The sequence below is a fragment of the Aquarana catesbeiana genome, linkage group LG10, assembly GCF_042186555.1.
Source record: "Aquarana catesbeiana isolate 2022-GZ linkage group LG10, ASM4218655v1, whole genome shotgun sequence".
Lineage (NCBI taxonomy): Eukaryota > Metazoa > Chordata > Amphibia > Anura > Ranidae > Aquarana > Aquarana catesbeiana.
Genome location: NC_133333.1, coordinates 12,445,005 through 12,469,795, shown reverse-complemented (window position 1 = coordinate 12,469,795; position 24,791 = coordinate 12,445,005). Strand labels below are relative to the sequence as shown.

At 46.7% G+C, this 24,791-nt stretch overlaps 1 protein-coding gene across 4 annotated transcripts in view; it reads left to right on the top strand.

Moving 5' to 3' along the window:
- The window catches only part of LOC141110340 (uncharacterized), a 113,284-nt gene that overhangs the window by 1,971 nt on the left and 86,522 nt on the right, over positions 1-24,791 (top strand). For 3 of the 4 annotated variants that reach the window (XM_073601642.1, XM_073601639.1, XM_073601641.1), the window contains exons 2-3: positions 20,642-20,720; positions 22,233-22,598. In XM_073601642.1, the coding sequence (XP_073457743.1) occupies positions 20,675-20,720; positions 22,233-22,598 (412 nt within the window). In that variant the 5' untranslated portion in view covers positions 20,642-20,674. Of the gene's footprint in view, positions 1-15,147; positions 15,325-20,641; positions 20,721-22,232; positions 22,599-24,791 lie in introns of all 4 variants that reach the window. The other variant, XM_073601640.1, reaches the window with a different exon arrangement.

Genomic DNA, 24,791 nt, shown 5'->3' with positions numbered 1-24,791 from the left:
CACTAATATGCAGCACTGATGGGCACTGATAGGTGGCATGGACAGGCATGTATAAGGTGGCACTGATGAGGGGGCACTAATATGCAGCACTGATTGGCACTGATATGCAGCACTGATGAGCACTGATAGGCGGCACTGATGGGCACTAAGTGGCACAAATAGGCAACATTGATGAGCACTGATTGGCGGCACTTATGGGCACTTGTAAGTGGCACTGATGGGGGGCACTGTTGAGCACTGAAAGGCAGCACTGACTGGCATCACTGATGGGCACTGATTGGCATCACTTATGGGCACTGATTGGCATCACTGATGGGCACTGTTGGGGGCTGCACTGATGATCAGTCCCCTGATTATCTGTGCAGATCTCCCCTGTGAGTGAATGCCGCTGATCGGCTCTCCTCACATTCTGTCAGTGTGAGGAGAGGAGAGCTGATAACCGGCATTTCCTTGTTTACATGTGATCAGCTGTGATTGGACACAGCTGATCACATGGGTAAAGAGCCTTGTCAACAACTCTTTACCGAGATCGGTGGTGCGCCGTGTCCCTGGGACACGGCGCACTCTCAATAGCCGTGCCGTGTGCCAAAGTGGGATGACATCATGTGATCTCGTCCCATAATGAGAGAGCCACCTTGCTCCCATCATTTTACTATATGGCGGGTGGGAGGTGGTTAACGTTGGGTGTCCTATGTGTACTGATATTACTGCATTATGTAAAACTATCGGAATAGTTTTTACATTTAAGAATGAGGTGCCTCAAGATTGCGCATATTTGGAGGATGCCTCCAGATTGTTCATAATTTTGGAGGATGCCTCCAGATTGCCCATCATTTTGGAGGATGCCTCCAGATTGCCCATAATTTTGGAGGATGCCTCCAGATTGCCCATAATTTTGGAGGATGCCTCCAGGTTGTCCATAATTTTGGAGGGTGCCCTGAAGGGACAGACACAGAAGGGACACAATTTTGGAGGGAACAGACACTTAAGGGGCATGAAGGGATATGAAGGGAAGGGACACAGAGGGGATATGAAGGGAAGGGACACAGAAGGGATATTAAGTGAAGAGACAAAGAAGAGACATGAAGAGAAATGAAGGGAAGGGACACAGAAGGGATATGAAGGGAAGGGGCATAGAAGGGGTATGAAGGGAAGGGACATAAAAGGGACATGAAGGGAAGGGACATAGAAGGGATATGAAGGGAAGGGACATAGAAGGGATATGAAGGGAAGGGACATAGAAGGGATATGAAGGGAAGGGGCATAGAAGGGATATGAAGTGAAGGGACATAGAAGGGATATGGAGGGACGGGACATAGAAGGGATATGAAGGGAAGGGACATAGAAGGGATATAGAGGGAAGAGACATAGAAGGGATATGAAGGGAGGGGACATAGAAGGGATATGAAGGGAAGGGACATAGAAGGGGGATGAAGGGAAGGGACAAAGAAGGGATATGAAGGGAAGGGACATAGAGGGGATATGAAGGGAAGGGACATAGAAGGGATATAAAGGGAAGGGACAAAGAAGGGATATGAAGGGAAGGGACATAGAAGGGATGTGAAGGGAAGGGACATAGAAGGGATATGAAGGGAAGGGACATAGAAGGGATATGAATTAAAGGGGCATGGAAGGGATATGAAGGGACGGGGCATAGAAGGGATATGAAGTGAAGGGACATAGAAGGGATATGGAGGGACAGGACATAGAAGGGATATGAAGGGAAGGGACATAGAAGGGATATAGAGGGAAGAGACATAGAAGGGATATGAAGGGAAGGGACATAGAAGGGATATGAAGGGAAGGGACATAGAAGGGATATGAAGGGAGGGGACATAGAAGGGATATGAAGGGAAGGGACATAGAAGGCACATGAAGGGAAGGGACATAGAAGGGATATGCAGGGAAGGGGCATAGAAGGGATATGAAGGGAAGGGACATAGAAGGGATATGAAGGGAAGGGACATAGAAGGGATATGAAGGGAAGGGGCATAGAAGGGACATGAAGGGAAGGGACATAGAAGGGATATGAAGGGAAGGGACATAGAAGGGATATGAAGGGAAGGGGCATAGAAGGGACATGAAGGGAAGGGACATAGAAGGGATATGAAGGGAAGGGACATAGAAGGGACATGAAGGGAAGGGACATAGAAGGGATATGAAGGGAAGGGACATAGAAGGGATATAAAGGGAAGGGACACAGAAGGGATATAAAGGGAAGGGACATAGAAGGGATATGAAGGGAAGGGGGATAGAAGGGATATGAAGGGAAGGGACACAGAAGGGATATGAAGGGAAGGGACATAGAAGGGATATGAAGGGAAGGGACATAGAAGGGACATGAAGGGAAGGGCCATAGAAGGGACATGAAGGGAAGGAACATAGAAGGGATATGAAGGGAAGGGGCATAGAAGGGATATGAAGGGAAGGGACAGAGAAGGGATATGAAGGGAAGGGACATAGAAGGGATATGAAGGGAAGGGACATAGAAGGGATATGAAGGGAAGGGACATAGAAGGGATATGAAGGGAAGGGACATAGAAGGGATATGAAGGGAAGGGACACAGAAGGGATATAAAGGGAAGGGACATAGAAGGGATATGAAGGGAAGGGGGATAGAAGGGATATGAAGGGAAGGGACACAGAAGGGATATGAAGGGAAGGGACATAGAAGAGATATGAAGGGAAGGGACATAGAAGGGATATGAAGGGAAGGGGCATAGAAGGGATATGAAGGAAAGGGGCATAGAAGGGATGTTAAGGGAAGGGACATAGAAGGGATATGAAGGGAAGGGGCATAGAAGGGATATGAAGGGAAGGGACATAGAAGGGATATGAAGGGAAGGGACATAGAAGGGACATGAAGGGAAGGGACATAGAAGGGATATGAAGGGAAGGGACATAGAAGGGAAGGGACATAGAAAGGATATGAAGGGAAGGGACATAGAAGGGATATGAAGGGAAGGGACATAGAAGGGGGATGAAGGGAAGGGACAAAGAAGGGATATGAAGGGAAGGGACATAGAGGGGATATGAAGGGAAGGGACATAGAAGGGATATAAAGGGAAGGGACAAAGAAGGGATATGAAGGGAAGGGACATAGAAGGGATGTGAAGGGAAGGGACATAGAAGGGATATGAAGGGAAGGGACATAGAAGGGATATGAATTAAAGGGGCATGGAAGGGATATGAAGGGACGGGGCATAGAAGGGATATGAAGTGAAGGGACATAGAAGGGATATGGAGGGACAGGACATAGAAGGGATATGAAGGGAAGGGACATAGAAGGGATATAGAGGGAAGAGACATAGAAGGGATATGAAGGGAAGGGACATAGAAGGGATATGAAGGGAAGGGACATAGAAGGGATATGAAGGGAGGGGACATAGAAGGGATATGAAGGGAAGGGACATAGAAGGCACATGAAGGGAAGGGACATAGAAGGGATATGCAGGGAAGGGGCATAGAAGGGATATGAAGGGAAGGGACATAGAAGGGATATGAAGGGAAGGGACATAGAAGGGATATGAAGGGAAGGGGCATAGAAGGGACATGAAGGGAAGGGACATAGAAGGGATATGAAGGGAAGGGACATAGAAGGGATATGAAGGGAAGGGGCATAGAAGGGACATGAAGGGAAGGGACATAGAAGGGATATGAAGGGAAGGGACATAGAAGGGACATGAAGGGAAGGGACATAGAAGGGATATGAAGGGAAGGGACATAGAAGGGATATAAAGGGAAGGGACACAGAAGGGATATAAAGGGAAGGGACATAGAAGGGATATGAAGGGAAGGGGGATAGAAGGGATATGAAGGGAAGGGACACAGAAGGGATATGAAGGGAAGGGACATAGAAGGGATATGAAGGGAAGGGACATAGAAGGGACATGAAGGGAAGGGCCATAGAAGGGACATGAAGGGAAGGAACATAGAAGGGATATGAAGGGAAGGGGCATAGAAGGGATATGAAGGGAAGGGACAGAGAAGGGATATGAAGGGAAGGGACATAGAAGGGATATGAAGGGAAGGGACATAGAAGGGATATGAAGGGAAGGGACATAGAAGGGATATGAAGGGAAGGGACATAGAAGGGATATGAAGGGAAGGGACACAGAAGGGATATAAAGGGAAGGGACATAGAAGGGATATGAAGGGAAGGGGGATAGAAGGGATATGAAGGGAAGGGACACAGAAGGGATATGAAGGGAAGGGACATAGAAGAGATATGAAGGGAAGGGACATAGAAGGGATATGAAGGGAAGGGGCATAGAAGGGATATGAAGGAAAGGGGCATAGAAGGGATGTTAAGGGAAGGGACATAGAAGGGATATGAAGGGAAGGGGCATAGAAGGGATATGAAGGGAAGGGACATAGAAGGGATATGAAGGGAAGGGACATAGAAGGGACATGAAGGGAAGGGACATAGAAGGGATATGAAGAGAAGGGACATAGAAGGGAAGGGACATAGAAAGGATATGAAGGGAAGGGGCATAGAAGAGATATGAAGGGAAGTGGCATAGAAGGGATATAAGGGAAGGGACATAGAAGGGATATAAGGGAAGGTTCATAGTAGGGATATGAAGGGAAGGGGCATAGAAGGGATTTGAAGGGAAGGGGCATAGAAAGGATATAAGGGAAGGGACATAGAGGGGATATAAGGGAAGGGGCATAGAAGGGATATGAAGGGAAGGGACATAAAAGGGATATAAAGGGAAGGGACATACAAGGGGGATGAAGGGAAGAGGCACAGAAGGGATACGAAGGGAAGGGACATAGAAGGGACATGAAGGGAAGGGACATAGAAGGGATATGAAGGGAAGGGACATAGAAGGGACATGAAGGGAAGGGACATAGAAGGGATATGAAGGGAAGGGACATAGAAGGGATATGAAGGGAAGGGACATAGAAGGGACATGAAGGGAAGGGACATAGAAGGGATATGAAGGGAAGGGACATAGAAGGGATATGAAGGGAAGGGACACAGAATGGATATAAAGGGAAGGGACACAGAATGGATATAAAGGGAAGGGACATAGAAGGGTTATGAAGGGAAACGACATAGAAGGGATATGAAGGGAAGGGACATAAAAGGGATATGAAGGGAAGGGACATAGAAGGGATATGAAGGGAAGGGACATAGAAGGGATATGAAGGGAAAGGGCATAGAAGGGATATAAAGGGAAGGGACATAGAAGGGATATGAAGGGAAAGGGCATAGAAGGGTTATAAAGGGAAGGGACATAGAAGGGATATGAAGGGAAGGGACATAGAAGAGATATGACGGGAAGGGACATAGAAAGGACATAGAAGGGATATGAAGGGAAGGGACATAGAAGGGATATGAAGGGAAGGGACATAGAAGGGATATGAAGAGAAAGGGCATAGAAGTGATATAAAGGGAAGGGACATAGAAGAGGTATGAAGGGAAGGGACATAGAAGGGATATGAAGGGAAGGGACATAAAAGGGGGATGACGGGAAGGGACATAGAAGGGACATAGAAGGGATATGAAGGGAAGGGACATAGAAGGGATATGAAGGGAAGGGACATAGAAGGGATATGAAGGGAAAGGGCATAGAAGGGATATAAAGGGAAGGGACATAGAAGGGATATGAAGGGAAAGGGCATAGAAGGTATATAAAGGGAAGGGACATAGAAGGGATATGAAGGGAAGGGACATAAAAGGGGGATGAAGGGAAGGGACATAGAGGGGACATGAAGGGAAGGGACATAGAAGGGATATGAAGGGAAGGGACATAGAAGGGGGATGAAGGGAAGGGGCACAGAAGGGATATAAAGGGAAGGGACATAGAAGGGATATGAAGGGAAAGGGCATAGAAGGGTTATAAAGGGAAGGGACATAGAAGGGATATGAAGGGAAGGGACATAGAAGAGATATGACGGGAAGGGACATAGAAAGGACATAGAAGGGATATGAAGGGAAAGGGCATAGAAGTGACATAAAGGGAAGGGACATAGAAGGGGTATGAAGGGAAGGGACATAGAAGGGATATGAAGGGAAGGGACATAAAAGGGGGATGACGGGAAGAGACATAGAAGGGACATAGAAGGGATATGAAGGGAAGGGACATAGAAGGGATATGAAGGGAAGGGACATAGAAGGGATATGAAGGGAAAGGGCATAGAAGGGATATAAAGGGAAGGGACATAGAAGGGATATGAAGGGAAAGGGCATAGAAGTGACATAAAGGGAAGGGACATAGAAGGGGTATGAAGGGAAGGGACATAGAAGGGATATGAAGGGAAGGGACATAGAAGGGACATAGAAGGGATATGAAGGGAAGGGACATAGAAGGGATATGAAGGGAAGGGACATAGAAGGGATATGAAGGGAAAGGGCATAGAAGGGATATAAAGGGAAGGGACATAGAAGGGATATGAAGGGAAAGGGCATAGAAGGTATATAAAGGGAAGGGACATAAAAGGGATATGAAGGGAAGGGACATAAAAGGGGGATGAAGGGAAGGGACATAGAGGGGACATGAAGGGAAGGGACATAAAAGGGATATAAAGGGAAGGGACATAGAAGGGGGATGAAGGGAAGGGGCACAGAAGGGATATGAAGGGAAGGGACAGAGAAGGGGGATGAAGGGAAGGGGCACAGAAGGGATATGAAGGGAAGGGACATAGAAGGGACATGAAGGGAAGGGACATAGAAGGGATATGAAGGGAAGGGACATAGAAGGGATATGAAGGGAAGGGACATAGAAGGGACATGAAGGGAAGGGACATAGAAGGGATATGAAGGGAAGGGACATAGAAGGGATATGAAGGGAAAGGGCATAGAAGGGATATAAAGGGAAGGGACATAGAAGGGATATGAAGGGAAAGGGCATAGAAGGGTTATAAAGGGAAGGGACATAGAAGGGATATGAAGGGAAGGGACATAGAAGAGATATGACGGGAAGGGACATAGAAAGGACATAGAAGGGATGTGAAGGGAAGGGACATAGAAGGGATATGAAGGGAAGGGACATAGAAGGGATATGAAGGGAAAGGGCATAGAAGTGATATAAAGGGAAGGGACATAGAAGAGGTATGAAGGGAAGGGACATAGAAGGGATATGAAGGGAAGGGACATAAAAGGGGGATGACGGGAAGGGACATGGAAGGGACATAGAAGGGATATGAAGGGAAGGGACATAGAAGGGATATGAAGGGAAGGGACATAGAAGGGATATGAAGGGAAAGGGCATAGAAGGGATATAAAGGGAAGGGACATAGAAGGGATATGAAGGGAAAGGGCATAGAAGGGTTATAAAGGGAAGGGACATAGAAGGGATATGAAGGGAAGGGACATAGAAGAGATATGACGGGAAGGGACATAGAAAGGACATAGAAGGGATATGAAGGGAAAGGGCATAGAAGGTATATAAAGGGAAGGGACATAAAAGGGATATGAAGGGAAGGGACATAAAAGGGGGATGAAGGGAAGGGACATAGAGGGGACATGAAGGGAAGGGACATAAAAGGGATATAAAGGGAAGGGACATAGAAGGGGGATGAAGGGAAGGGGCACAGAAGGGATATGAAGGGAAGGGACAGAGAAGGGGGATGAAGGGAAGGGGCACAGAAGGGATATGAAGGGAAGGGACATAGAAGGGACATGAAGGGAAGGGACATAGAAGGGATATGAAGGGAAGGGACATAGAAGGGATATGAAGGGAAGGGACATAGAAGGGACATGAAGGGAAGGGACATAGAAGGGATATGAAGGGAAGGGACATAGAAGGGATATGAAGGGAAGGGACACAGAATGGATATAAAGGGAAGGGACACAGAATGGATATAAAGGGAAGGGACATAGAAGGGATATGAAGGGAAACGACATAGAAGGGATATGAAGGGAAGGGACATAAAAGGGATATGAAGGGAAGGGACATAGAAGGGATATGAAGGGAAGGGACATAGAAGGGATATGAAGGGAAAGGGCATAGAAGGGATATAAAGGGAAGGGACATAGAAGGGATATGAAGGGAAGGGACATAGAAGAGATATGATGGGAAGGGACATAGAAAGGACATAGAAGGGATATGAAGGGAAGGGACATAGAAGGGATATGAAGGGAAGGGATATGAAGGGAAAGGGCATAGAAGTGATATAAAGGGAAGGGACATAGAAGAGGTATGAAGGGAAGGGACATAGAAGGGATATGAAGGGAAGGGACATAAAAGGGGGATGACGGGAAGGGACATAGAAGGGATATGAAGGGAAGGGACATAGAAGGGGGATGAAGGGAAGGGGCACAGAAGGGATATAAAGGGAAGGGACATAGAAGGGATATGAAGGGAAAGGGCATAGAAGGGTTATAAAGGGAAGGGACATAGAAGGGATATGAAGGGAAGGGACATAGAAGAGATATGACGGGAAGGGACATAGAAAGGACATAGAAGGGATATGAAGGGAAAGGGCATAGAAGTGACATAAAGGGAAGGGACATAGAAGGGGTATGAAGGGAAGGGACATAGAAGGGATATGAAGGGAAGGGACATAAAAGGGGGATGACGGGAAGGGACATAGAAGGGATATGAAGGGAAGGGACATAGAAGGGATATGAAGGGAAGGGACATAGAAGGGATATGAAGGGAAAGGGCATAGAAGGGATATAAAGGGAAGGGACATAGAAGGGATATGAAGGGAAAGGGCATAGAAGTGACATAAAGGGAAGGGACATAGAAGGGATATGAAGGGAAGGGACATAAAAGGGGGATGACGGGAAGGGACATAGAAGGGACATAGAAGGGATATGAAGGGAAGGGACATAGAAGGGATATGAAGGGAAGGGACATAGAAGGGATATGAAGGGAAAGGGCATAGAAGGGATATAAAGGGAAGGGACATAGAAGGGATATGAAGGGAAAGGGCATAGAAGGTATATAAAGGGAAGGGACATAAAAGGGATATGATGGGAAGGGACATAAAAGGGGGATGAAGGGAAGGGACATAGAGGGGACATGAAGGGAAGGGACATAGAAGGGATATGAAGGGAAGGGACATAGAAGGGGGATGAAGGGAAGGGGCATAGAAGGGATATGAAGGGAAGGGACATAGAAGGGGGATGAAGGGAAGGGGCACAGAAGGGATATGAAGGGAAGGGACTCTGGAATTCCTTCGCTTTGGTTTAATGAAGATCATCCTCTTATGTTCAGAATTGTTTGTTGCCGATCAGAAGAACGCTGCAAGTAAAACATATTCATTCATTTATAATATTTTTTTGTCCACAAATATCTGTAATATAGCAGATGTGGACCTCACAGTGAAAAGTTTGGGGACCCCACTGTACCAAATCAAGGCACCAGCATTACAATTACAATGTACAGTTACAGTACAATGTACAGTCTGATCACTCTGATCACTCGGGGGGGGGGGGGGGGGGACTGAGGAAATGAGACAAAGTTACAATTTACAGTCTGATCACTGGGGGGGGGAGTGATTGAAGAAATGTGACAACGTTACAATGTACAGACTGATCACTGGGGGAGGGGAGACTGAAGAAATGAGACAAAGTTACAATAGACAGTCTGACCCCGGAGGGGGGGGGGCTGGGGGAGGAGACTGGGGAAATGAGACAGTTATAATGGACAGTCTGATCACCGGGTGAAGGGGAGATTGAGGAAATGATACAACGTTACAATGTACAGACTGATCACTTGGGGAGGGGAGACTGAAGAAATGAGACAAAGTTACAATAGACAGTCTGATCACTGGGGGGGGAGGAGACTGGGGAAATGAGACAAAGTTACAATGTATAGTCTGATCACTGGGGGAGGGGAGACTGAGGAAATGCTTCATTCTGCCTGCAGCAGACGAATCACATCAGCTGAGGGACTGAAAGTCATGGACGGCTTTTTATTAATATAAATAGTTTAAAAATATTTATTATAGAAAAGTATTATTTTTAAACATATAACATTAGTAGAAGTATTAGGATTGGTTCTTGGTGAAGTGAACAGTTTCACACCCTGTTGGGTCTCCAGATGCAAGTGAAAGTTGTTTTAGCTTCTACTTTTTTTGGGAATTGATTCCTCTTTTGTGCAGATTTTGTTCCTCTTTCTATTCTCGTGTCTAGCTGTGGAAGATCACAGATACAACGTTTTCTATCCTCTGCAATCCTTATTCGGAATGGCCGATCGACCATTTATAGAGGGCTTTTCAAGCGCCTCCCGAATGAAAGATGGAGAATGACAAATTCAATGGTAAAGCTGAACCCCAGAGACAAAGGAGTCTACGTATCAAACGTTTGTTCAGCGAATGTAACACATACCCGCACAGTTTCAATGAAACGTGCCCTGTCCTCTGTTATATAATTATCCCGTATGATTAATTATCCCGTATCAGGCTCCACCCACTACAGGATGCCAGCAGAAAACTACAGGAGGGGGAGGAGACAAGACCCGTCATTTCGTTTATCTGAAATTATTTACCAAATTGCCAACACATGACTGTACAGGTAGACTGTATTGGGCCCTCTTTACATTAAGGGGCCCCATAGAAGCTGCATGGTTTGCTATAGAAATAGTTCCATACTGTATATATACACGGTACAAAGTCTCAAAGAACATAGCCCTACTAGCCAACCAAGAGCCAGTTGGACCTGTCTCTGCAATACATGTGACTGTCACAGAGGTTCATCCGTATACATACATTATATTACCAAAAGTATTGGGACACCCGCCTTTACAGGCACATGAACTTTAATGGCATCCCAGTCTTAGTCCGTAGGGTTCAATATTGAGTTGGCTCCGCCCTTTGCAGCTATAACAGCTTCAACTCTTCTGGGAAGGCCGTCCACAAGGTTTAGGAGTGTGTCTATGGGAATGTTTGACCATTCTTCCAGAAGCGCGTTTGGGAGGTCAGGCACTGATGTTGGACGAGAAGGCCTGGCTCGCAGTCTCTGCTCTAATGGGTTGAGGTCAGGACTCTGTGCAGGCCAGTCAAGTTCCTCCACCCCAAACTCGCCCATCCATGTCTTTATGCACCTTGCTTTGTGCACTGGTGCGCAGTCATGTTGGAACAGGAAGAGGCCATCCCCAAACTGCTCCCACAAAGTTGCGAGCGTGAAATTGTCCAAAACGACTTGCTTATTGCAATATAAAAGATAAAATCTATGCACTTAAAAACATAGGTGAATCACAAAACTTCCTCCAGTACAGAACTCTGAACAGGGTCACATCCGAGCGCTGGGGTTGATGAAATATCCACAGGATGGATGGATGCGCAGACTCCACAGATGCCAGCTCATCAAGCAGCTGCCGACAGGCTGCGAGCGAGCCGCTTACTGACTCCAAGATTGGCCGGTCAGGACAAAGCTGTGGGCACCTCCAACATCGAGAAGTACATCTACAAAAAGGTGATGTAGAGAACCCTATTAACTCCAAAGAACCTAGAGATTTTTCTATTAAATTCATCACCAATTATAATAGTCAATATTGGTCAATCAAAAACACAATCAAGAAATTTTGGCCAATATTGTTACAGGATCCAGAGCTATCCAAGACATTGCCTACTGGACCCAATACTGTATTCAGAAGGGCAAGAAACATTAAGAATTGTATAGCACCAAGTCCATAGTAAATTTGCTGTCCCCTCAAAATAACTCAATACACAGCCATTAATGTCTAAACCACTGGCAACAAAAGTGAGTAAATGGGAAAAAAATGCAGCGCTAAGAAGTAATAGGAAGTTAGGGTGTAGTGAAACAATTAAGTAAGAGATGCTGTACTGAACAGTAAAGCATATGTGCAAAAACCATAAGTGAAATGAAATGAACAAACACAGTATAAAGTGTCCACATATGGTAAATGGATGATTCCAAACTCAAATTATTAAGAGGAACTGGTATGGACCAAAAAATGATGTGAAACTAGAAAATAAAGTCAATGGTGCACGGTGTGGATCTGTGACTGAGTCAACAACGGGGTACAGAACTTCCGTAGCTGTAAACCAACATCTCGATATGGGGCATCAGAATGAAAACATCAGGAAGTAAGATAAGATGGGTACTCTTACCAGATGACGTGGACTCCACTGTCATATGACATGGAGTCAATAGTGCATGGAGCCAAACCTAGGCTGGAAAACGATATCCGGAACGGTGGAACCTCTGTCTCACTTCTCGACTTCTCTGGTGGGGTGAAGAAACATCAGGAAGGGCCGCCAACTGGATATCAGCCAATAGACCTCAAGGATGTGTTCCAAGGAGAAGCCGGGGACAGATTTTATCCAGACCCCGTGATGGAAGTAGGGCTACTGGAAGGCAGTTTCTTGCATCGGGATAATATGCAAATAAAAAATAAAAAGCTTCTGCATAGTGCAGGTAAACCAGGGATTTTTATTTCTAAAAATACCATACAAAAAATGGATAAAAGTGATCACAATTAAACAACATGCCCCTGTTGAAGACCCCCTTGGTCGAAACGCGTCGGACGATCTCCCCTTCCTTACGCTGCTTAGATTTTATTTTAATTGTGATCACTTTTATCCATTTTTTATCCAAATTGAAAACCGGAACCGGGCTCTCTAGACTCTCACCTTAAATAAGGTAAATACAGGCATCAATCAGGCTCTTAATTAGATGTTGTATGGTGCCGTTCAGGTGGGGACCTCTCTGGTGGTGTAGCGGTATTCTCAATATGGAGCACCTGACTCCTGCTGTGAACTGCTCTTACTTAATTGTTTCACTACACCCTAACTTCCTATTACTTCTTAGCGCTGCATTTTTTTCCCATTTACCAGTTATTGTTTGTCACAATGTATGCAGCTGCTGGCTCACATATATTTTATTTTTGCTATTAGAGCGCAGTGTTTTCTTATTCTCTTGTAACAAAAGTGAGTACACATCTAAGTGAAAATGTCCAAATTGGGCCAAAAGTATCAATATTTTGTGCGGCCACCATTATTTTCCAGCACTGCCGTAACCCTCTTGGGCATGGAGTTCACAGAGCTTCACAGGTTGCCACTGGAGTCCTCTTCGACTCCTCCATAATGACATCACGGAGCTGGTGGATGTTAGAGACCTTGCGCTCCACCACCTTCTGTTTGAGGATGTCCCACAGATGCTCAATAGGATTTAGGTCTGGAGACATGTTTGGCCAGTCCATCACTTTTACCCTCAGCTTCTTTAGCAAGGCAGTGGTCCCCTTGGAGGTGTGTTTGGGGTCGGTATCATGTTGGAATACTGCCCTGCGGCCCAGTCTCCGAAGGGAGAGGATCATGCTCTGCTTCAGTATACCACAATACATGTTGGCATTCATGGTTCCCTCAATGATCTGTAGCTCCCCAGTGCCGGCAGCACTCATGCAGCCCCAGACCATGACACTCCCACCACCATGCTTGACTGTAGACAAGACACACTTGTCTTTGTACTCCTCACCTGGTTGCCACCACACACACTTGACACCATCTGAACCAAAAAAGTTTATCTTGGTTTCATCAGACCACAGGACATGGTTCCAGTAATCCATGTCCTTAGTCTACTTGTCTTCAGCAAACTGTTTGAGGGCTTTCTTGTGCATCATCTTTAGAAGAGGCTTCCTTCTGGGACGACAGCCATGCAGACCAATTAGATGCAGTGTGCGACGTATGGTCTGAGCACTGACAGGCTGACCCCCCCACACCTTCAACCTCTGCATCAATGCTGGCAGCACTCATACGTCTATTTCCCAAAGACAACCTCTGGATGTGATGCTGAGCATGTGCACTCAACTTCTTTGGTGGACCATGGTGAGGCCTGTTCTGAGTGGAACCTGTCCTGTTATACCGCTGTATGGTTTTGGCCACCGTGCTGCAGCTCAGTTTCAGGGTCTTGGCAATCTTCTTATAGCCTAGGCCGTCTTTATGTAGAGCAACAATTCTTTTTTTTCAGATCCTCAGAGAGTTTTTTGCCATGAGGGGCCATGTTAAACTTCCAGTGACCAGTATGAGAGAGTGAGAGCGATAACACCAAATTTAACACACCTGCTCCCCATTCACACCTGAGACCTTGTAACACTAACAAGGTCACGGTCACGGGGAGGGAAAATGGCTAATCGGGCCCAATTTGGACATTTTCACTTAGGGGTGTACTCACTTTCGTTGCCAGCGGTTTAGACATTTATGGCTGTGTGTTGAGTTATTTTGAGGGGACAGCAAATTTACACTGTTATACAAGCTGTACACTCACTACTTTACATTGTAGCAAAGTGTCATTTCTTCAGTGTTGTCACATGAAAAGATAGAATAAAATATTTACAAAAATGTGAGGGGTGTACTCACTTTTGTGAGATACTCTATATGCATCCCAATTGGGTTGTATGTGGCTAAAGTTCTACCTGTTGTCATACAAAAGTTGTGCAAAATATATTCTCTTATCGATATCTAATATACCACTATCATCAATTTTATACAGGTGGATATACTTATTATCATCAAGTAGTTTAGTATATTGCTGGTATGTGTAGTTTTATTTATATAAAGAATTTTCAATCAATTTATTGTATAAAAAATTAATTTATAACTTATAATTTTTAAAATAAATATTTATGTCTCTATATAAATCCATTATATTATTATCCTTTGAAAAACTGACAGCGATCGTTTTTAAATTATACAATCACTTTCATTTGTTTTGAAGCTATATCATTAATCAACGAATAAATAAACGAACAAATTAATATATTCATACCATCTACGGCACACTAGGGGTTAAAAAGTTATTCGAAAAAAAAAAATAAAGCAATCTGCTAAAAAGCCATCTGGTAAAAAGGAATCTACTAAAAAGAAAACACATGAACGAATTGCATAACAATAAAAAACATATGAATATATGATTTTTATTAATATATATATTCTTTTTATTGTTTTTTATCTATATATATGTTTTAATATATATATTTTTTGTATATAGTCATAAAGCAAGTCGATTTTTTTACTATATGTAGTTGCCATACATTATTCCCTGTATGCTTCCAGTGGAAGCATAATGATTTGAGAGTAAAGGGTTAAAACTCTATACATTTGATCGTAGCTACAAAACGGCTCCCTGGACAACACAGAGCGGACCTGAAGAAGGAGGCCACGCCCTCGTTGTCCTGGGAGCCACAACAGGCGTCCCCTGTCAGCTTGTTCCATCTGAGCTCTCCCTAGGCTAAGTGTTGGAGGCGCCCACAGCTTTGTCCTGACCGGCCGATCATGGAGTCCCGTGAGCGGCCCGCTCACAGCCTGTCAACAGCTGCTTGATGAGCCGGTGTTATCTCTCGGATGTGACCCTGTTCAGGATTCTGTACCGGAGGAAGTTTTGACGCTTGTGATTCAACTACGTTTGTAAGTGTAACGATTTTATCTTTTATATTCCAATAAACAAGGCATTTTGGACAATTTCATACTCCCAACTTTGTGGGAACAGTTTGGGGATGGCCCCTTCCTGTTCCAACATGACTGCTCACCAGTGCACAAAGCAAGGTTCATAAAGACATGGATGAGCGAGTTCGGGTGGAGGAACATGACTGGTCTGCACAGAGTCCTGACCGATAGAACACCTTTGGATGAATTAGAGAGGAGACTGCGAGCCAGGCCTTCTCGTCCAACATCAGTTGGACCTCACAAACCTCACGAATGCCCATTCCCATAGACACCCTCCTAAACCTTGTGGACGGCCTTCTCAGAAGAGTTGAAGCTGTTATAGCTGAAAAGGGTGGGGCCAACTTCATATTAAACCCTACGGACTAATGCCGCGTAGACACGGTCAGATTTTCCCGATGGGAAATGTTCGATGGGAGCTTGTTGTTGGAAATTCCGACTGTGTGTAGGCTCCATCAGACATTTTCCGTCGGAATTTCCGACAAACAAAATTTGAGATCTGGATCTCACATTTTACCGACAACAAAATTCGTTCAGGTAAATTCCGATCGTGTGTACACAATTCCGACGCACAAAGTTCCCACGCATGCTCGGGAATCAAGCAGAAGAGCCGCACTGGCTATTGAACTTCATTTTTCTCGGCTTGTCGTACGTGTTGTACGTCACCGCGTTCTTGGCGTTCAGAATTTCCGACAAGATTTGTGCGACCGTGTGTATGCAAGACAAGTTTGAGCCAACATCCGTCGGGAAAAAAACATGGATTTTGTTGTCGGAATGTGCGATCGTGTGTACGAGGCATAAGACTGGGATGCCCTTAAAGTTCATGTGCGTGTAAAGGCAGGCGTCCCAATACTTTTGACAATATAGTGTATATGCCCCTTTTTAACCATTGAAACCACTAAGCAACTTATTCACTCCCTTGTTATCTCTCGCTTTGACTATTGTAACTCTCTTTTCATTGTTTTTCCTCTCCATAGGCTATCGCCCTCTTCAGTCTATCATGAATGCCACCGCCAGACTCGTTCACCTTACCCACCACTCAGTGTCCGCCACCCCTCTTTGCCAATCCCTCCGCTGGCTTCCCATTGCCCAAAGAATAGAATTTAAAACACTAACAATAACATACAAAGCCATTTCCAACTCTGCCCCGGGGCTACATCGCCAATCCTATCTCCAAATATCACCCAAACTGTCCTCTCCGCTCCTCCCAACACCTGCTGCTTGCTAGCTCCCTTGTCTCCTCCTCCCATGCTTGTCTCCAGGACTTCTCCAGAGCTTCTCCCATCCTCTGGAACTCACGAACCCAAACTGTCTGGTTATCTCCTGCTATGTCCTTTTTTTTTTTTCCTTTTTGGCGATCTCTGAAAACTCATCTTTGCCTTCAGCTAACAACCGAATCTTCTACTTCCCTCATCAGTTCATCCCTCACGGTTACTACCTTTTTGTTTCACCAGCCTCTCCCTATTGGATTGTAAGCTCCCAAGAGCAGGGCCCTCCTAACCCTCTTGTATTGAATTGTAATGTTGCTGTATTGTTTCCCTTCCTGTTGTAAAGCACTGCGCAAACTGTTGCACAATATAAATCCTGTAAATAATAATAATGTATAGAAACTGCTAGGAATGAGCAAAACTGAGAAGTTTAATTTACTTAAAATTTCAGTAAAAATTGGTTGATTTTGTAATGTTTGCAGTATTTTATTCACAGCAATTTTCAGCATACAAAATGTTGTTTTACCAAGTAGGGAGTAATATAAACAGTTACCTATTGACACATTTTTGTCTTTACATTTCCTGTATGATACTGTACAACTAATTTCCTTTTATCTCCTGTTAGCACTCAGTATTAGGTTAAGTTCTCACCAAGCGTGACTGAGCGTGCATGCGTTTCTGCTCATCGCATGTAGGGCAGCCCGTTCATCTCAATGGGTTGCCTTATGCACCAGAAACACAGAAAAGAAGTCCCAGACCCTTTTCCAAAGATGCGTCACACTGAACTGCATGGCACCGCCACGCGTCTTCTAAAGAGCAGGGTGGTTCTGAGCGTGTAGGGATAGTGTGCAATTCTGTTCCCAACATGCAAAGGACTGAACCTAGCCCTAAAAGAAACAGCACATGTGTGACAGGAGTCACTTTGGGGGGGCTTGAGGAACCCAGAATACCTTAGAGAGCTCTGGAAACTCCTTGTCCAGCTCCCTCCACCCCTCCTATGTGTAAGTAACCCTGTGTCTATTAGGGCCACGGGGTGAACGAGAACCCCAGTCTGATCTGCTGCTGGGGAGGAAGGATGACCTCTGTCACTCCCAAACTGTGGAGGGGAGGTGAGGTGAGCTGCTTCCTCTTCCGTTCCCTCATCTGGCTGCTGGGATGACATTTGTCACTGTCTCCCAGGTGCATGGATCCTTGCTGGGGAGGGGGAATGGCTGCCTCCTCTAAATATTTCTGAATCTCTGACTTCCACTGGGGAAGAAGAACCGCCACCTTCTTACCCTGGGCCTCTGGAACTGCCGTGTGTGCGGAGCAGAGGTCTTGGACCCTCTGTCCGGTTGTCAGTATGGAAAAGGAAATACCCCCCAATGAACTGGGACTTTAGCAGCAAGAAATGTACAAAAATACTAATTTTATAATTTTATTAAATACCCTGTTTCCCCGAAAATAAGACCTAGCGTGATTGTCAGTGATGGCTGCAATATAAGCCCTACCCCCCAAATAAGCCCTAGTTAAAGTCCTTGTAGGTCTTATTTTCAGGGTAGGGCTTATTTTCAGGGAAACAGGGTAGGGCTTATATGGGGGGTAGGGCTTATATTGCAGCCATCACCGACAATCACGCTAGGTCTTATTTTCGGGGAAACAGGGTAATTATACATATATACAAAGTATCAAACCACTAAAAAGTAGATGAAAAAAATTATGAATTCCCATAGAGTCCAGACAGTCCAACGCATTTCAAGACACAAACGTCCCTTCATCAGGGTAAAAAAGTCAGGAAGGAATTACACTGTTTAGAAATCAAATACATAAGTGATAAACAGTAATTACAGAAATGATTTGCATCATAGGACACACAGCATGAAATTAGCATAAAGTTCAGACACAAACAATAGAACAATGGGATACAGGCAGTTAACAAACACATAGCAACCCCCACCCCACCTCAAACCACATAGCAATAGTCTCTGACGAAAGGTGGACTTTATCTTCATATATTCTTGAGGGATATTGTTCAGAAATATTAATGTCCCAAGTGAAAGAGCCCCTTCATTTCTTTAACACAAACCACACATATAAGACTGAATAACAGGTAAAAGGAAATGCTGAGTCAGGAGTGGTTGTATGGCGAATCTGATTAGGGCAGGGTGACTTACACATCGGTGGGGCTGGGGGAGCTGGACAAGGAGTCTCCAGAGCTCTCTAAGGTAAGCTGCGTTCCACAAGACCCCCGCCCAAAGTGACTCCCATCACAACATGTACTTGTAAGGAGGGGTGGGGGCTGGTGGTTGTGGTTGTGTGTTACGTCCTCCAACCATGATTGTGAGAGTTGTGAAAAAACATACAAGGTTTTCCTATGTCCCTACTCCTTACTACAGGCTTGTGCTGCCCCTGGATACCTGTAAAAGTGAAGTCCAAGAAATTACAGTCCTTCATAGGCATTCTCATGCAGATGTGTTCTGGATGAAACCCAGGTCTTGATGACTTTACACCCCAATGGTGATAGATGACCTCCTTGTGCTTCTCGTGGGTGTCATTCTCCATCTTTTGAGCACCAATCTCAGCTCTCTCCAGTGGCAGCTGGTGCTCAATATTATGGGTGGGGGGCCCAGCAGACAAAACTACCTCCCGCGCCAACACCAACCCCATCCCCCCCCCCACGGGAGACAGACTGGAAGTCAAGGGTTAGAGGCCTTACCGTGAGGAGGAGGATGACACGGATCCGGGGTAGGGCTGTTGCTCCTCGCTCCAGGAGGATCCGGGAAGAACCGGGCTTCTCCTCCCAGCCGAACAGGATGTGGGTCCTGATTCGTGATAGGCCAGGAGTCCTAAGACTCCTTGGCCAATCAGGTCTCAGGATCTGCTTCCTGATTGGCTGGGGGGAGAATCAGGAAGACAATTGCGAATATTAATTCGTTATTGTTACACAACTTGGTGCAGTGCTCTGGGTCCTGATCCCACCCTTTTTTGAAGCCAATTAGAGCCTCAGGCTCTAATGATGTGCTTAAAAAAAAAACCCATTGAAGCGACCCAGCGCCCTGAATGTAGATTAGGGGACCGGACATAAGGACTGGGGGGGCGGCGGACCTGCGCCACGTATGGATGGGCAGCCACTGGCTCTCTCCCTCTCTTTACTGGACCTTTCTCTCCAACTACTACGCTCTCCCCAGGAGTTCTCTCCTCTGGGGGTTCTCCACAGGGAAAAACCCCCAATATATTCCTGGCTATCTCTCTAGGGGTATTGAACCACTGTCCCATATTTATATACCACTGGATTAGTGGGTCTGACCCAGGGAAAAACCCACCAAAAAGACCAAAGAACCAGGAAAGGAAGTACTAAGAGAAGTATGGGTTTCCGTTTTATTTAAAAATCATACCTACCTAGGTGGATGCAGCATCGGACTGATGCTGCATCTGTCCCCCGACACCTCTAAACTGAGAACCGAGCAATCAAACACAGCCGATCGCTTGGTTCTCATAGCTCCCCGAGCAGAGAGCCGGGGACTGTCTCAGGCTCTGCCCCCTCCCTCACTCACTCAAGCGCTGGGCTGTGGAAGGGGCAGGAGCCGCTGGCTCAGGCTCTCAGTGCCTGGCTGAACCGGGTGCCAGTCAAGGCATGTGTGTGGATCCCAACTCCATTGTCGCAATCTTGCCCGAGCCTGGACTGACTCTGTGACATCAGCAGACAGTGGACTTCAGCCCGCTGTCTGCTGCAAACGGGTCCCAGGAGTGTAGAAGGTACTGCACTCCTGTGGCCCACAGGAGAAGTACTGTACAGCCAAACAAGCTTTCCCTGTACTTCTCCTTTAACTCCTACCCTCCAGGACAGCACCTATCTGGCTAATTCAACCCGCTTACATACTATTATGGGAGTTGAATTGTTGCATTGATTGGTCTGGTAAAAGGGTCCCTACCTAAGTTAAAAAGCAAAATGTATTTAAACATTCTGATGACTTTTCCTAAATCTCAGGAAGAATCCGACCCTTCTGTGATTCTGTAACCAAAACTTTCAGTATGAGTAATACCTGTGCATAAAATGTCAATTGTTGACATGTGTCCCTCTTATTCTATTTCAGGCCACATTCTAGAGAAGAATTTGGAGGAAAGCGATGGCGTCTCAGAACCTGCTTGCCGTGCTTTTTGCGTTGTATTTCAGTAAGTAGCAATTTGGGTTTAGGGTGATACCATTTATTGGGCAACTAGATAAATTGTAATTTAGGCATTGAAGGTGGGCCTCTTCTTCAGGCAATCCTATATCATATGGTGCTCCAGAATTTGTGTCTACTATGGGGGAAAACAAACCTATTTTCTCAGATTTTAAAGTGGAATTTCATCCAATAGTGGAAGCCTTTTTGCTTCCTCTCCCCCTTCTCTTCAACAGTTGGATATACTTTTTTTTAGGGGTGGTAGGTACCTGTTTTGACTGGTCTTCTCTCTCACCCCCCCTCCTACATCTCTCCCCCTCTCTCTCCTCCTCCCACCCTCTCTCTCCCTCCCTCCTCTCTGTCCCTCCTCTCTCCCCCTCTCAGTTCCTCTCTCCCCTCCCCCTCTCCCCCTCTGTCTTTCCCCTCTCTCTTCCTCTCTCCCCCCCCTATCTCTCTCCCTCCTCTCTCCCTCTCTCACCTCTCTGTTATTCTCTCTCCCCCTCTCTCTCTCTACCCCCTCTCTCTCTCTCCTCTCTCTCTCTCTCTTTCTCTCTCCCTCCTCTCTCTCTCTCTCTCTCTCTCTCTCTCTCTCTCTCTCCCCTCTCTCACCCTCCCCCTCCCTCTCTCCATCAAAGTGCTGTAAATCTTACTGGTATGTATGTATATTTTTTGTTAGTATCCTATATGCATACTTCCTGAGGAAGCCAAATGTCGAAACAATTAGAGGAACATGCATAAAGGACCATAAAAACACCATCTGTTCCAGGGGATGATGCAACAATACATTCTGTGTTTATAATTTAGTATAGATTTTAATATGAATTTGTAATAAACACGTGCGCCGTTTAGGAGATATTTTACCTTGTAGTGCGCCGATGATGTAATCAGTGCATGCGCTGTTAAGAAACGGCCCTCCGTGCCGCTTCTTCACTAGCAAGTGCCGTGATTGATGACTCCCGCGAGCATGGGTGGGAGTGACGTCACGCAACTCCGGACAGTCACAGAGCTGGAGTCCGCGGCCCCGGAAGGAAGAGGGGCGAAGATGGATGCGGCCTCCAGCGGGGTTGGCGCGGGCTTCGTTTGCTGAAAAGTAAAAGCATAATGGGCTAGTATGCGATGCATACTAGCCCATTATGCTTTTACTTTTCAGGGGAAAAAAGAGAAAGTAAAAACCATCAAAATCTGTAAATCTGGTATTTATGTATATTTTTTGTTAGTATCCTATATGCATACTTTCTGAGGAAGCCAAATGTCGAAACAGGTAGAGGAACATGCATAAAGGACCATAAAAACACCATCTGTTCCAGGGGATGATGCAACAATACAGCTCATGTCTAGATAATTGATGTAGCACCTTAAAAAATCTCCATCCTGTCCAATATATTTGCATGTACGCCTTTTGTTTAGGTGAGCCTGGAATGCATTTAGCTAAATGAACCCGAAAGTTCAATTGGTCTATAAAGCTTTTGTAGCCCTTCGTGGCCTTTGTAACCTCTACTAACCGGATGTCTTAATCCTGCAGGCTTCGGGTATTGTGCCACAAGCTTGGAACAGCCTTCGATTTTGTCTGCCACCGTTGGTTCCACCATCAATTTAAACTGCCACCTTAAAAATGATGAACAGTTGACGCGGATCAACCTGTACTGGTTTAGTATAGGACTAAATGGAACGTTAAAGAAGTACCTGTACCCTCCACCGACTGTGACCAGCAGCATCAACAGTGCATCTTCGGTCAGCCTGGTCCACCCCAAACATTCTACAGACATGTCGTTGAGTGTGTCCAACCTGACCCTCGCCCACACGGACACCTACGTATGTCACGTGTCCCTGGTGTTCGGTATGAACAATAGCGCAGTGTCAGGGAGCGGGACCTTCCTTCTTATGCACAGTAAGTAAGCTAAAGCTGCACAGTATATGAAAATCTATTGGATTTCCTGGTTTAGGGTGGCAACTCACTCACTGCACTGTGTCTATGGAGGGGCAGTGTTGTCACCCTAGGACAGGAAGTGTGGAGACCGAGGCAGGGTGGCTTTGTTCCTACATACATTGGGACCAAGGCAGGGTGGCTATGTTTCTACATACAGTGGGAACAAAGCAGGGTGGCTACATACCGTTCCTACATAACCAAGGCAGGGTGGCCTACGTTTCTACATACCGTGGCACTAAGAAAGGGTGTCTACGTTTCTACATACAGTGGGACCAAGGCAGGGAGGCTACATTCCTACATACAGTGGGGCCAAGGAATAATGGCTACGTTTCTACATACAGTGGAACCAAGACATTGTGGCTACATTCCTACATACAGTGGGACTAAGGCAGGGTGGCTATGTTCCTACATACAGTGGAAACAAAGCAGGGTGGCTACATACCGTTCCTACATACCGTAGAACCAAGGCAGGGTAGCCATGTTTCAACATACAGTGGGACGAAGGCAGGGAGGCTACGTTCTTACATACAGTGGGGCCAAGGCAGGGAGGCTACATTCCTACATACAGTGGGGCCAAGGAAGAATGGCTACGTTCCTACATACAGAGGGACCAAGACAGGGTAGCTACAAGTGGCGGCTGGTGAAGTTTTAGGATAGGGGGGCGCCAGACCCCGCCCTTCCTTTTTGACCCCTCCCACTTGGTGAAAATGGGCGTGGTTTCAGCGAAATAGTGGGCGTGGCTCTAAGGTGGTGTGGTTAGCGTCTGAGATAAACGAGGGATGGAGGGAGAGGGAGAGAGGGACAGCAGCCCCAGATCCTACACAACAAAAGAAATGTGTATTCTACAAAGTTTAACAATCAGCATATAAAGATACTCCAAACACCTGGTGTTAGCGCTTCAATCATCCCGGCACCATGGTTGTTATGGTGTCAGGATGATTGAAGCTCATTATTACTATTATTACATTGTAATATAGAATTAAATCATTCAGCTCACCATAATGCAGAATCAGTGGGAGCCCCGAGTGTGTCACTAGCCACGTCGCCTACAACCAGATGCCATCAGGTGTCCCCAGCAGTCCCTTCTTACATGCAGCCTCTGTCACATCAAATGCAGCCTCTGTCACATAAAATGCAGCCTCTGTCTCCCCCCCAAATCCAAATGCAGCCTCTGCCCCCCCCTCCAAATGCAGCCTCTGTCCCCCCCCCAAATGCAGCCTCTGCCCCCCCCCCAAATACAGCCTCTGTCCCCTTACATCAGAGTTGCCATCAGTGTCCCCCCACAGCATGTGTCTCCATCAGAGTCCCCCCACAGCAGGTGTCTCCATCAGAGTCCCCCCACAGCAGGTGTCCCCATCAGAGTCCCCCCACAGCAGGTGTCCCCATCAGAGTCCCCCCACAGCAGGTGTCCCCATCGGAGTCCCCCCACAGCAGGTGTCCCCCATCAGAGTCCCCCCACAGCAGGTGTCCCCCATCAGAGTCCCCCATCAGAGCCCCCCACCAGAGCCCCCCACAGCAGGTGTCCCCATCAGAGTCCCCCCACAGCAGGTGTCCCCATCAGAGTCCCCCCACAGCAGGTGTCCCCATCAGAGTCCCCCCACAGCAGGTGTCCCCCATCAGAGTCCCCCCACAGCAGGTGTCCCCCATCAGAGTCCCCCATCAGAGCCCCCCACCAGAGCCCCCCACAGCAGGTGTCCCCTATCAAAGCCCCCCACAGCAGGTGTCCCCCATCAGAGCCCCCCACAGCAGGTGTCTCCCATCAGAGTCCCCCCACAGCAGGTGTCCCCCATCAGAGTCCCCCCACAGGAGGTGTCCCCCATCAGAGTCTCCCCACAGCAGGTGTCCCCCATCAGAGCCCCCCACAGCAGGTGTCCCCCACAGCAGGTGTCTCAATCAGAGTCCCCCCACAGCAGGTGTCCCCATCAGAGTCCCCCCAAAACAGGAGTCGCCCATCAGAGCCCCCCACAGCAGGTGTCCCCCATCAGAGCCCCCCAACAGCAGGTGTCCCCATCAGGGTCCCCCCACAGCAGGTGTCCATATCAGAGCCCCCAACAGCAGGTGTCCCCCATCAGAGCCCCCCACAGCAGGGTGTCTCCATCAGAGTCCCCCCACAGCAGGTGTCCCCCATCAGAACCCCCCACAGCAGGTGTCCCC